Below are 14,426 nucleotides of genomic sequence, written 5' to 3' on the forward strand. Positions count from 1 at the left end.
GGTAAACGCACTTTACTTGAACTAATACATATAATAAACATCTAATCTGCATTTAAGTGACGAGTAAGGGGATTAACAAAGACAATATCATTCAAAAAGGAGTCCCGGCACATTATTTTCTTGGAAAAAGATGTTTATAAAAAAAAAAAAAGGAGAAAAAAAAACCTCTTTCCATGATACAGAGAGAAGGCGAATGAGGATTCTCATTAACCACATCAGGTACAATATTTTTCAGAATGATGCAATAAAAGTCTGAAAGCACATCCATAAATTACTCAAATCTCCAGAAAGTTGATCAATGGTTGGTTTGTTGTGTGACTTTTTTTGAAGTAAAAGTTTTTACACAAATAAAGCTTCTTGCTGTTTGTGTGCTCCTGAAGTTATTGGTTTGTGTTTGACCTTAACACCAACACGTTTAAATTACCATAACTGACCATGAATACCAGACTATATGCTCTGGCATACAGTTAAAATGTGCAATGCAATAAGAGTTTGTATTCCAGCAGGTGTCTCATTTATACAACATAAATTACTTAAGCAAAGATTAACGAACAAACATACAAAGAGACTGCTTTCATGGCTTCTGGTGTAAAGCTCAACTGAATATGTTGTCTTGGGTGTAAACATGAAATAAACATTTATGGCTCAAACAACAATAAATAATCTTCATCTTACATTTCAAGCAGCAGTAATACTGTACCTCATGGTACCCGTTTTAATGGCTTGCCCTCTCCATCTAGGATTAACACATTATTTATAGCAGACCTACAGTATACAATTTGACAGACGATAATGGCTTCCTGTTTCTATCTCTAATAAATGATAAACTACAGCTCTATTTTACAGTAATATAGAATTACAAAAAAGTATGCTTCTGGTAATGGATCATTATCTGTGTTGAATTTTAAATATTTTATGGAGAAAAATCTGTGCACTGCTGCACTCTGAATACCTCTGTAAATATGGATTAACAGAAACCCATCAAACTCGCACAGATTTGTAGCATACACAGTTGCACAGAGGACAGTGTTATAGTATTAACTGTTTCATCCCTTACAATACTACAGTTTGTTCAAGTGAAACCAGTCAAATTACAGTATGACAAACAACTGGTCCCCTGAAGCCTCTGATAAACAATCAACATTATAGATCATAAACCATTTGTTGCTGGTTCCCCTCTGATTTGAATTACTCTGCATGGTCAAAAGTATGTGGAAACCCAACATAGCACTTATGGGTCAATGTTTCACATCTTGTCATTTGAGAGGCTGGAACCAAATTCAACATTTCATCCATTACCAAAATAGAAGCGGTTGATTGAGTGATGTTGATTCGCTTCTGGATTCATCAAATAATTAAAACAGCTTTTGAGATTATTCTTCATTGGAATCCAGGCCACAGTTTGCAGCAGACAATATCTGTTATTTTTTTAAAATCTTGCAGCAGACAATATTTGTTATGTAGCTGGTTAGAGGAGTCTTTCAGGAGAGATCAGTTATCCTCTTGTCCTTTCAGAGATGTCTCTATTTGAGAGGGAGCATAAGGGAAAATAAAAACAACCCCAAAGTGCAAATAAGAATGGAAACAAGACTGTCCACATACTTTTGACCATATGGTGTAACTCAGACATATGTTTTCTTTCTAAAAACTTAAGTAGACACAGTATCTAACTTAATTATGTGTGATTAATATGGATAAGGTCACAGACCGGTAGGCAGAGTATGCATGATTATATGATTCAGTTTACAGTATGCTGTTAAAACCTTTACCGTGCAGTAAAAGAATAAATCATTCTGGGAAAAATAGTCTATGGGATGAGTGAAGACCAGAGATTTGCACTTTGTTTTCAAGACATCAGAGAACATCTTTTGCTATTTTAATGAAGGGCACAGATGGTAAACTATGTGGAGAAATGCAGCAATATGTGTTGATGCGTCTGATCTGGGTAATGCCAGTATTATCAAATTCTGCACTTTATACATCTGACCCAGTATCAATAAGGACATTTTAACTGCATGTCATGGATGCAGACTCAAGTCCTTACTGAGGAAAAAATAAAACTGTGTCCTTTCCAAACACCACCATGTAGCCCTTCACCGTTCTCAATGGTCGGCCATATTTGGTCTGATCATTTTTCATGTTTTTCCATGTATAAAAAAATAGAACATCAACACACAAACACCAAAAGTCCAGCTGGAAGTCTTTTTGATGTCGACACTTGACTATAGTTCCTGTTCAGGTCCTATTTGTTTTTGGTATGGAATGAAAAACGGGAGGAGGGGGAGTGGGCTATATTCTCAATGATGTCGATAATACAGCTGCTGCTACCTGATTGTGCTTCTCCCACCTCCTGAGGGAGGGTTACAGGCATAGAGGATACGTGATATAAATACTCTGTATCCACTAAATCTCAACAGTTGAGGCTCAATAACATTCACTGAGGGAAGAGCGAGAGGAGAAAAAAATAAGAGCAATGACTCAATATGTCTGATCAGTAGTCTGGGGAATAGAGAAATGTATGAGCGACTGGGTGAGTATTGCACGTCAGTTCATGTTCAGCCAGGGAGTCACACTTCTTTAACTCATCTCTGAAGGCTGAACGCTGCTTCTGTTGATATTTCTAGACTGTAGAGGGAGCAGCTTTAAGAAAAGGCTTAATAAAACTTAAAACAGAAGGCTGCCGCCCCTTCTGCCTGGGTTCTACTGCATCTGAGAACTGTGCATCCACGGCTACTCAAATATTTTTGACAAGAGGACTGTGCGTACCTGCCGCACAACAGCAAAACTCCCAAAACTCCAGGGTCCTGCAATCTGACAATGGGAGGACGATAAAGAGAAAAAAATGTTTCCTTTTGAGGTCAGTTTACACCAGCACAAACCAGCTGACTGAGATCTCAGTTTCATTTCACACTGGTGTCGGTCAAGAGGAGTCTGTTGCTAGCCCAGCTGTATCTGTCCAGAGTAGGTGGTGAGGAGGAGCATGATGGAGAAGCCCGTCAGCAGGCCGGCATTCTGGATGGCAAAGGTAAGGAGGAAGCTGCTGCCGCCTGCGTCCTCTTCCTCGCGACTCACCTCATTCATCTCTGGAAACTGAGACACAAAAGACAAGGAGTAAGGTCTTTATTAACTGGTATATGCAGCAATTATTTAAATCAATTTGTTTGAAACCTTTGTTTTTGGATTGTACTCGGTATTATTCCCAGCTTTTACACCTTTTCCATATTCAAATGTAGCATAAAAGCGTGCATATTCAAGCTTTTTAAACAACTTAAATATGTGGTATATACACAAACTCAAAATGATGACCATCTTTCATATGCCATACTCCCATGAGGCACTGGGTTATAAAAACCTAGTAAATCTAGTAAACCGGTACTGTTAATCTTAAATAGATAGATAGAATAATAGAATAATAAATAGATTTCCAATACATGTTAATAATAAATATAGTAACTTTAATCAATCTATATCAATTTCAGGCTTAAATTAATGACTTCCAGCTACTCTGACCCATTGCCAGTTTAAGCCCCACCCAAAAATAAACACAGACAATGATCCCTTTACGCCAAACACTGACCATGTCTGCCAAAGCGATGTAGAGGAACATTCCCCCTGCCAGGGCAAAGATCCAGTTGGGGGAGAAGCTGTTTCCCGCCAGGATGCCAAAGCCCATGCCCAGGTAACAGCAGCAAGCTGACAGGAAATTAAAGAACAGTGCCTGCTGTATGCTCATGCCAGCGTTCAGCAGGATCACAAAGTCTCCTGGTAACAGAAAGAGAACGAGAATGACAAAAAGACATTATCTAGAGTTGTCTGGGTGCAACAGATACAGAAGAAGACCTATTTCTCAAACTAAAAACACACTATGAAAATAACTTGAATGATTAAGAAGATTTACTTCAGTTGAGGATTGCAGCCTGGTAGAGGTTCAAACAGGCAACATGGCATTAGTGAAACATCTGGTAGCTCAAAACTCTATCCAAACTCACCCAGCTCGTGGGGGAACTCCTCACACAGGATGGCCACGGAGGTGCTGATGCCCTGGAAGACGGAGGCGGTGAAGGAGGCGCCGATGGCCAAGCCATCGATGAAGTTGTGCAGGCCATCGCTCAACGTGATCATCCAAGCCAGCGTGCCGATGTCAGAGTAGGACGTCCCCTTCAGCCAATAGCAGCCCCCACCACCGCTGCCAGACCGGCCGGCACTGTCTGGGCTCTGGGAGTCCTGGGAAGAAGAGAGTGAGGGACACATGTGGACTGAAGTGGTAAAACTATAAGTAAGTTATGATAAAAATAATCTTTAAAAATTCTAAATTTCAGAATGAGAACAATATGTTTTCTTTCCTGTCAAATTAATCATCTTGTGACACCTTTGAGGCTGTCGTAAACAACTGTCTGAAAAAAAACATTGCATCAACTGACAGTTACAATTTTAAAATGTATGGATGAACCACTTATCAACTTCTTCTGTATTCTCCTCCTTCCTCAGCCTCCACCCTCACCTGTGGTGTCTGTGCAGGACTGAGCATGAGCTCACCCTCCCCTGCATCCACTTTGCCCAGAGCAAGACTGCTGGCTTCTCCGTTCTGCTGCAGCTTCTCCTTCTCCCCCTCCTCCACATCCCCGTCTGGTGTTGAGTAATGATCTACACCGGGGTAATGACTGTGACCGTGGCTCTGAGAGAACAAAGAGAAAACAGATATTGTGATCAATAAAGAAGAGATTTTGACAAACGTAATAACCTTGAAGTTTGGTCAGTTAATTAAAGAATAACAGAGAGGTTAAACGTGACATTTAAGAATATGTGTGTAAATGTAACTAATCTCACAAAAGAATGATTCAATCAGAAACACAGAGCCCAGGAAGAAATATCTGGTTGAACTTTCGCTCCTTAGGGATTTTATCGCTCTGAACAGAGCCTTTCAGGCAGCATTTACTTCAGGGATTACTTCTTGCTACAAAAACTCATAAGATTCTCTGTGACATTTCATTAAAGTTTGCAAGGACAACTAAGGGTCAGTTAGAAACAACACTCCTGGAATCAGAACAAATTCAGTGTTTACACTGACTTTCTGGTAGACAAAATAACACTCTCCAAAACAATTCAAAAATGAGTTCACACTGTCACTGTCAAGAAAAACCTGTCAGCAGCATCGCAGGTACCAATTTAGGTCAAAGTGCTCCTGTAATTGGATCAGCAGGTCGATGCCTTAGCTGTTAATTAGGTTGGCTTGACCATATGGCTCCAAGCGCAACTACCACACGGTGGAGCAACTGTCCCACAATCATCCCCCTACATGACCTGATGCTTTTTGAGAATTAAACCAACAGTATTAGGAAGCATATTCAGCAGTTAATCATTTGTATTTAGATTTGTATTTACATTTGCAATTTGGAACAGGGCTGTGTGTTTACCAAACTGACCAATAGGTGTGTATTTCAGAGGAAAACTGTTAAAATAACTGCCACATACATGTCTGGTGGACATCAGCAAATAATCAGGGAAGGAGCAGTTGCCAAGTGGCCAAGAGCCAAACCCAAGCCACATCTGCACCGTTCACAGTCAACACCAACATATGCAAACTGACCAGATCACATGACAATCGGTGTATAACACTCAACTATGACTCTCATTAAGGTTTGATGAGTGTTCAATGAAATCTCTTGTACTGTTTAACAGGTTGACTGTGTAGCATTATCGTAAATTGATAATTAGACAAATTAGACAAATAAGGTTAGTGATAATTTAGTATTATCATTTATTGATATGGAAGAGTCATATTGTTAATAACTGATCATTAAAAAATGTTTTTATAAACTCTGTTGTCCCAACTATTCTAAGCAAAATGCATTTAAAAGTAATTAAAAATTAAATCCTGAAGGTTTTATTTTATATCTAGGAGGATTTTTGTCTGATGTACAGATCAGTGGAAAACTGTTCATTGAAACACCGACTTGTCTATACTTTACGTGTGATTCTTGTGCATATTTACAATATTCATGACATATACTGATATCTGAAAGATATTCTCAGCAAAATCTTTTATGCTTCCTGCTTTGACACTTTCTTCAAGAACCAAATAAAAACAGTCTTCTATCAATTAACTTCTCCATGATCTGACAAACCAGTGAGTTCAGAGTTTGATTTATCCATCTCTTCATGATCACAGGGGAATGATGACAGAAAATCAAGAAACCAAACTACTTTCTCCTTTGCTTTGGTTGTGTCCTTGTGTGCTGACCTTGGATAATTGTAACCCTCCATAAATACCAGCCCAAAAACAGTTTTGTTGAGACTGTTTCATAGCTGTCGATTCAGTGCAACGCCTCTTCATTTCTTCTGTCTCAGTCCATCAGCATGTCTGATTTATTCATGACTTTCAAGTATGTTGCCTTCTCAGATTAAAGAGTTTTTGGGACACACACATTTGGGTTTGATCACCAACTTTTTGTTTTCTTTGGTCTTAAGCTGCCCCCTGCTTTGACAACTTAGATTTAAACAGTAATACTTTCTCAATAACCCACCACCCTTATATAACAAACAAACAATATCAAAAGGGAATTTCACATCAGTCTTGCTTGGTACTCACACCCTGTTTCTGTTTGAGAAGCACTCTGAGGACCTTTTCAGTGAAGAAGAAGAGGTAAAAACCTCCGAACACCACCGCAGACTTGGACACGTACAAATCCACCATGGGGTCAAAACCAAAGGCCTACCATGCAGGAGAGAAGATGATGTTAGCTTGTAATAAATATCCATAGTAGCTGTTGTGACATCACTACTGCCTGACCTCACTCACTGTGCATAACTCTAAAATGAAGTGTTGTTTGAATTTACTATCACATATAATGAGTATGATCTAGCAGGGGTTTGAGAGTGAACAATTATTAGGGTTGGTGAATCTTTTGTTTGGAACTCTGAGTGAATCTATGCTGTGTAGTCAACTTTCTGAAGATAAGAGTGAAGTTTAGTTTCTGGCAAACAGAGAAAAAACATTTTCCTTTTATAGAGCCAGCTGCTTTTACCTCTGTGATGAACTTCACTTTGCTACATGTCTTTGGATGGATTTACTTTTGTCCATTGTTATATGAACATGTGAACAATTACATGAACTTGAGCTTTTAAGATATTGCAAAGACATTTCAAAGCGGCATCTGATCTGAAAGACGGTTTGAATTATGTTAGCAGTCGTCTCCCCTTTCAGTAGACACAAACTTGTCATAATCAAACCACTTCAGCTCTGAGGTAAACAAATGTATTTTTTTATTACTATTCATTCAGCCCAGTTTGGCACGTCAGCTGTAAATCAGGCCATGATGGGTGTGTGCACTGTCTAGACGGCATTTAAAAATGTAATGGAAAATTGCTCATGGTTGATGGTTGTGCCACTCCGACTTCCTTAAGTAACCTGACTTATAAACTATGTTCAAATGAGAATCAATAAAGGAGGTAGACATTGGATTATAACCATATTTAAGGGTATACAAAGACTTCAGAGACACTTACTGCCACATATCTTTTATGCACATGTAAATATAGTCAGTGTTTCTATTTGGACTTGTGTCTCTATGAACCCACAGAGGGTTTAGATTGAAGTATTCATTGTGGCTGATGAATGAAACATTTCTGTTTTAGCTATTGTTGGAGATGGTGGCTAGGTAAGACGACTGCTGATTAATATCATACTCAACAACAACACATCCTATGTTTCTGGCATAAAATGATAAAATGGGATAGGGTACTGTGACAGTAAAAAAAAAAAATTCACTGGAATATTCTTCGGAAAATTCATAATCGGTGCTCTTTCCTGACTCAACATAGCAACGCTGCACTGAGGCTCTGTGAAGGAGCAGCAGCTAAGTGAGTCACAGCAGCATCAACACTACCTCTGGGATGAGCTGAAACAGGGCGTTGGAGTAGAGCGTGCCAATGGCCAGGGCTATGAAGTAGAGCAGCAGTCGCTTGTAAAAGGTTTTCTTCATGAAGGGCACCACACTGGCCCCGACCAGCGAACACAGAGAGATCAGTGTCACACACAGGATCCCATAACCCCACACTGATCAATGGAGAGGAGGCAGAAGAGAAAAGGGGGAAGGTGAGAAGAAAAAGAGAGGGAGGTAGTTAGTTGAGGAGGAATTTTATCAGATTAATCACCAGGGTTAAGGCTTAACATAATTATAGAACACCAACCAGTTATAACCCTGAAAGACAGAAAGAATTGAATGAAATCAACCTGAGGAAAAAAAAAAGAGATTTCAAAGATACTTGCAAGTCTTCTGAAAGACAACAGGCTCATTTGTCCATTGAAAACAGATCAACAGAAGTCACACCACCTTTCATTTGCATTTTGAAGACAGTTGTTTTGTCCTTTGAAGCAGTCTTCGAACCCCCATGCATTTCTTTTGATCAAGAAGATGAGGTAATTAAGGTAAAATTACAGGAAACCTTGTGCACAGACACACTGGGATACTTTGTCCTCGTCCACTCAGGTGCATTTCTACCACTGTCCTAGCCTCAGGGTACATACAAGCTATCACTGCAGACACAAAAGGGGGCAAATGAACTTTAAATAGCCCAGACAGTAGCAGAGGAAGCACTGCTAACAAGGGGTCACATTTCAATTTGAGGGACGCTTAAAGGATGTTGTGCTCAGTTTCTCCAGTATTGTCTTACACAATCTGAATTTTATGATTCTCACAGCAAAAAAACAGAATGAGCGAAACACTGATATCGAGTCTATTTCGCGGTTCTACAAGCTGCAGTTTTGAAGAGAGAGCTGAACCATCTATCCAAGAAAAACCTTGTAGCTGGCCTAGATTTCAATGCAAGGGAAGGTGCAGACACAGATACAAACACACAGTGTTAACAAACATAAAAGTCACCTCCAGATGACCAGTGATGCAGTGAGGGCAGAGTAAAACCAGAAAGCCATCCAGAGTGCTTATTAGAACCCAAGAAAACAAAGACAGGAAGGAAAGCAAACCAGAGTACAGACAAAGGAGCACTTGGCCAAAGGTGCACTAGTTTTGCAAACAGCCAGTGAACTTAACATTTGGCATTTGTGTTTTTGATTTCATGTACAAAAAAATAAAACGTAAAGATAAATCAGTGTGGACAAAAGAATGTATGGATAGATGTCAAACCTCTGGCAGGAGCTGCAGGATGGCAGTGGAGTACAGCGTGCCAATGGCAAGAGCGACGAAAAAGATCAGCACGTACTTCATATAGCGAGTCTTCATGAGAGGCACGATGAAGACTCCAGTGAGGGAGAAGGCATTGATCACTGTCACACTTAGGAAAGAAAAGCCCCACACTGGCCGTTTCGAGTGATGGGAGGATTGGATAGAAGAGGAGGGTGTAACATTAAAACACACTGCATAATGTGTAGTAATGAAGCTGTAAATGCAGCTCAAGCTTCAATAAAATCATGATGTTATCAAATGTATGCAATGCAATTACTTTAAATCATATTGGAAATCAAATACTGATCTCACATTTTACATGTCTGGAAATGCAGGCAAATAAAACCTGCATTTTGATGCAACAAATCTACTAGCAGTTGATATGATATAATAATTTGATTTATACAGTGAAACTCAGTTTTTGGGACCCTGCCAAGTATTTGAGAGATGATTAACTAGATAGAAAATAATTACATTTTATTGAAAAATATTGGATCATTGTACCTTTTCGAGCCTCCAACGACAATTCAAGTGAAACAATTTAGAGGGGAATATAATTTCTTGGTTGAACTGCTCACAAATTAGACAGATTGTGTCACGGGTTTAAAAAGTACACTGTGTAGTTCTGGGGAAGAAATCTTATTCAGAGAATAAGAGTTTTTTTATGCCTTAACAAATCGAGTTTGAATTTCTTCTCTAAAACTACGTATTGCCCCTTTAATGAAGGATCTATTTTGCTTTAAGGCTGACGAGCCATGAAGTTTGGGAACCACTAACCTAAATGCCACCTGTAAAAAAGAAATAAAGTTAGTTTCAAGTTTTGTGCCACTTTGTGTTCATTATACCAAGTTTCTGGGAAAGAAATGTTAAATGTACACATATTTATGGACTGTTCTATAGTGAGGTCATTTCTCAACACTAAGAAAGAAAGTTTAAACTAGAGAAGAAGGGCTTATTACTTTTTCTTAATCAATTAATTAAATAAGACAGAAGAGAACAGGGCCCTGCACTGAAACTTGCAAATGTATGCCACACAAAATGTTTACTCTTTCTGAACAGGAGTCCCAAAGGATGCAGAGCAACCATTTATTTTTTAAATTGGAAATTGGCCTCAAGTTAGCAACTGGGATCTCTTTCCTTCAAAAGAGGTATAATTGGTTTAAGTGGTTTTGAAGGCCACAGAAAAACAGCAAGTTTGATATTATGCAGTTATACTGCCGACAAGCATCAAAACCCATGTTAAACTGGCAATAGACAAGTTTTTTGCTTTAACAAACAATTATGATGGTTAGATGGTTCCCTCTCAGCTTTGTTTCTGCAATTTTGTCTGCCACTAGGCATAAGTGACGGCTAACTGGCGGTCCAGTCAGGCTGGCAGCCTGGCACCATTTCGATCTATGTCTCCATTATTGACTAAACAAATAAAAACACTCTAATTTTGTCCAGAGTAGTTGACATTTACTAAGCTGAGGAAAGGAAAGCAATCAGTGTCTTTGCAACAGCAACATAAACAATACAACTTGGAAACAACAGGGGGGAGGGAGTTGTCTGTAACCACTCCAAGCTAGCTTTTAGGTAAGTCGTCAAGGTTTCAAGTAGCAGACTTGAGAAAATACTACTATTAGCATGAATGATTGTAAAACTGGTAAGAAAAAAAGGAACTGTTTAGGGAAGGAATAGCTGTGACTTCACTATGTCTAGTGATGTGTTTTGATATTTATATTTATTTGATCCAAATAGAGTAATTCGCTGTCTGAAAAAAGCTAAATGGCATCAAATTTAGACAATGAGAAAAAGATCAGCAGTAGAGATGATTTTCCATGGCATCTGCCTCCCTGCTGCTGGCAGATCTCCACAGCCAAGGCAAAGAAAAACAGCTCTCAAGCCAAAATAAGCTGCCTACAGGGGCAAGTGTGAGGCGAGCACAGGCCATATGAGTGGATGATAAGGGAAAACAAATTTGTCAGTGGAGAGGGGGAGATAGAGCTGGAGGCCACTAAACCATCTCTCGTCTACTTGCCAAGGATGAGTTAAACTGGGTTAAAGGTGTGAACTGACATTTGTGAGCTGGCTCAGCAAGGCTTCAGCACATGTGATATTGAAAGCTGTCATTTCTCTTTTAGCTGAAACAAAGGAAGCACTACGAAAATGCCTGAAGCATTGCTGCTTTCAGGCATGAGTTCTGCTGCAGACTTAAGGGCAGAACATCAAACAAGTTGACCAAATTCTTCAAGTCTGTCATTAGCTAGCTTTTTATACCAGCCACACATTCCCATGCCAATTTAGTTTCATTCAGCAAGGACTCAAAAACTTTTTTAATCAGCCTACACTGCACTTCGCAATTCTGAGTACTTCAGATTGCATGCAGAAGCCAAAATGACTCCCAGGGCTCTCAAGGACATCTTCGTGGATGTGTACAGTCTGCAGCCTGTATGGAGCTCCAGTGGTTCGGCAGCCAAGGAAAAGAGAGGAGTTTGTCGATTTGATGCTTCTCCTGTTTGACTGTCTTTACCTGGATGAGATCTGGTTATGCTGACAGTGGCAAGTGAGAAGTCTAACGGATCTGTGGGTTTTTAAACCAAACTGAGAAATGCAATCTGAGCCTTGGCTAACTGTGCGTGCTTATTTTGGCTTTCATCTCCTTTGAGGACATCACGATATCACTATCTCTAGGCAACAAAACACACACTGGGATCCCAGATCTGATGAAGAAACATGGTTATTCGAGGTCTCACTGCATTGGGTTTTCATTGGTTATATTTTTACTGGAAACGGGGTTGTAAAAGAAACAACACTGCGCAAGGATAAACTTGTAATAGAGTAAGTCATTGACAGAGATGATGATGTACACACTCAGCAAATAGATAAAGACAGATAGAGAAGCTGTAAAAGATGAAGTTAAACAGCCAACTGCAAAGTTTGACCAACATGCACAAAACAATACATACACAATAGGTAGAGGTAAATGATAAGGCTGCCGATGTTCTATATTTTTGTTATCGTAGTTCAACCCTCTATAACTAACTTAACAACCACTATTAAAAGTTTGTAAGGAACCACTGTACTGTATTATTACAGTGGCCAAATTCATTGTACAGAAACATCCAGTGCAACCGTGTGGCTCAATGATGTGTTTTAGTAGTCACAACAGTTTTTGATAGTTAGATTTAACTATCACATGACTTATCCTTTAAATTTAAAATAGAATGAAATCTAATGTTCATTAAAGGGGAAGAATATTCAGCATTACCATAAATGGACTGGTAGCTAAAAGTTTATATAATTGATCCCTAACAAGTCAGTGCTCACCTTCAGCATCTGTGGGCCTGGGGGACGGGTCACCGCTCTGCTCCTCCTTATTTTGCGCCTTGCAGGTGCCGGCATCCAACTGCTGCAGCATGGTTGGGCACAGCTCCTGTAAGCCCTGCCCATCCAGCCGCGACTGCTCACTGATGCTGTAAATAGCCAGCGTGTCTGCAGGCAAGCACTGGAAATGGAAATATACCGGTCAGTCAGTTGCCCAATCAAGTTACAATTTCACATTTAGCAACCAAATTGGCTAGGTTGTATATTCAGTGACAAGTCAGGATGCTCTCAATTTTAACCAAAAACACAGAAGGCTGACACACACTGGCTTTAGGAAAAGCCGATATAGGAAAGAGATGTAGACTTAATTGGGTTTGGAGTGATTTTGTGCCAACATGACAAATTGCTTGTCTAACCTACAACAAACCAGTGAAACATGCTCCACTGAATCCACAATAATGAATTTGTAACAAAATGAACAGCCCATTCAGACAAAGGGACCAACCTCACCTATCAATTTCAGAAGAAACTCTGTCATATTACTGCATGACATTGCATTTAAACACAGACACTTGACCAAGTTAGAGATTAAATGACTAAGTGATTTGAGTGATTTGTTATAGGATAGGCATTACATTTAAAGACATTATTAATTGTCATTTCAGCTTCTCAGATGTTTGCTGCTATTCTCTGTTTAATATCTTAAGTTGAGTGTATTTTGGTTTCTGACTGTTGGTTCGACAAAACAAAGACATTTGAACATGTCAATTTTTTACAAATTTCATTTTATTTTGACAAATTCCCTCCTAAATTGTTTCACCTGAATAGTTGTTAGAAGCTGGAAATGGTAAAACCATCCAGTATTTTATAGAAAAATATAATTATTTTTTCAACTAATCATCTAATCATCTTTCCAAAAAGGTGTTTAACAACATGCAGGTGACACGTGACTAAACACGTAACTGAATAGAGGCATGCGCTTCAATGAATGGAGAGAGCAGTAACAATTATTGACAAAGGGTTGCAGCTTTACTTTTGTTCTCAGAGTCACAAGCATTTACAAGACAGGCCTGTTTCTAGTGCTATATCAAACAAGCCAAAATGCTGCGTTGCATGTCTGACGTCTGAAGTTTGTCTAACCAGAATCTTTTGTTAGTTTAATTTCTCACGTGGTTGTTAGTGTTGACAACTTTGCCACCATTACTCAGGCTAAATCTAGTCAAAAGCAGATCAGCAAGTGAGTCAATCACCCACAACACTAAGCATGGGAAATATGCTAAATATTTCAGCTATGTGGCACCAGTGGCTCCTGCTTCTCCCAGACAGGACTAAAGCTGGATTTACCCTTTGGAGTGTCTGAGGCTCTGCCAGAGGCATTGCTATCACTGATGTGAACCTCCTCAAAAAAGCTGAGGCGAGACTACAGGGAGACCACAACACCACTCCTACATAATTGTGTTGTTGGTAGAAAAGGGAGCTACTTGGCACTCTTGCTTGATTTCTTTGGTTGGCAATGGTTGGTTTACCGACTGTTAGTACAACGTGTGTAAGCACATACAGATTTCACAGATGCAACACTTAACAGCTCGCTGACAAGTTATTAGACACACCCCATGATGTGCCATTGTTGAACTAGCGTATGAACCTCCCTTGTTTGTTATTGCTGAAGCAGCCAGTTGTAACAGTAGCAGCACCCATTTTTAGTGTAAGTCCTCTTTGATCCACTTAAGTATAGGCCTGCAACTAAGGATTATTGTCATTATTTTTTTTACAATTAATGATAAATCATGTCAAGTTTCTGAAAATGTTAATCCCAATTGCTTAGACCCCAAAGTGATGTGTTCAAATTGCTTCTTTTATCCAACGAACTGTTTAAAACCCAAAAACTCTTCATTTACTATAATAAGAGACAGAGAAAAGAAGCAAATCCTTTCATTT

General features: G+C 39.3%; 1 protein-coding gene across 3 annotated transcripts in view; it reads right to left on the reverse strand.

Annotated features, from left to right (window-relative positions):
- Positions 1 to 115: 115 nt before the first annotated feature.
- The window catches only part of slc39a14 (solute carrier family 39 member 14), a 23,855-nt gene continuing 9,544 nt past the window's right edge, over positions 116 to 14,426 (reverse strand). For 2 of the 3 annotated variants that reach the window (XM_030417424.1, XM_030417426.1), the window contains exons 4-10: positions 12,492 to 12,669; positions 7,887 to 8,056; positions 6,590 to 6,712; positions 4,502 to 4,675; positions 3,990 to 4,224; positions 3,578 to 3,762; positions 116 to 3,090 (exon numbers count right to left, since the gene is read on the reverse strand). In XM_030417424.1, coding sequence (XP_030273284.1) covers positions 2,938 to 3,090; positions 3,578 to 3,762; positions 3,990 to 4,224; positions 4,502 to 4,675; positions 6,590 to 6,712; positions 7,887 to 8,056; positions 12,492 to 12,669 — 1,218 coding nt within the window. In that variant the 3' untranslated portion in view covers positions 116 to 2,937. Of the gene's footprint in view, positions 3,091 to 3,577; positions 3,763 to 3,989; positions 4,225 to 4,501; positions 4,676 to 6,589; positions 6,713 to 7,886; positions 8,057 to 9,143; positions 9,314 to 12,491; positions 12,670 to 14,426 lie in introns of all 3 variants that reach the window. The other variant, XM_030417425.1, reaches the window with a different exon arrangement.

Source organism: Sparus aurata, chromosome 5, assembly GCF_900880675.1.
Source record: "Sparus aurata chromosome 5, fSpaAur1.1, whole genome shotgun sequence".
Lineage (NCBI taxonomy): Eukaryota > Metazoa > Chordata > Actinopteri > Spariformes > Sparidae > Sparus > Sparus aurata.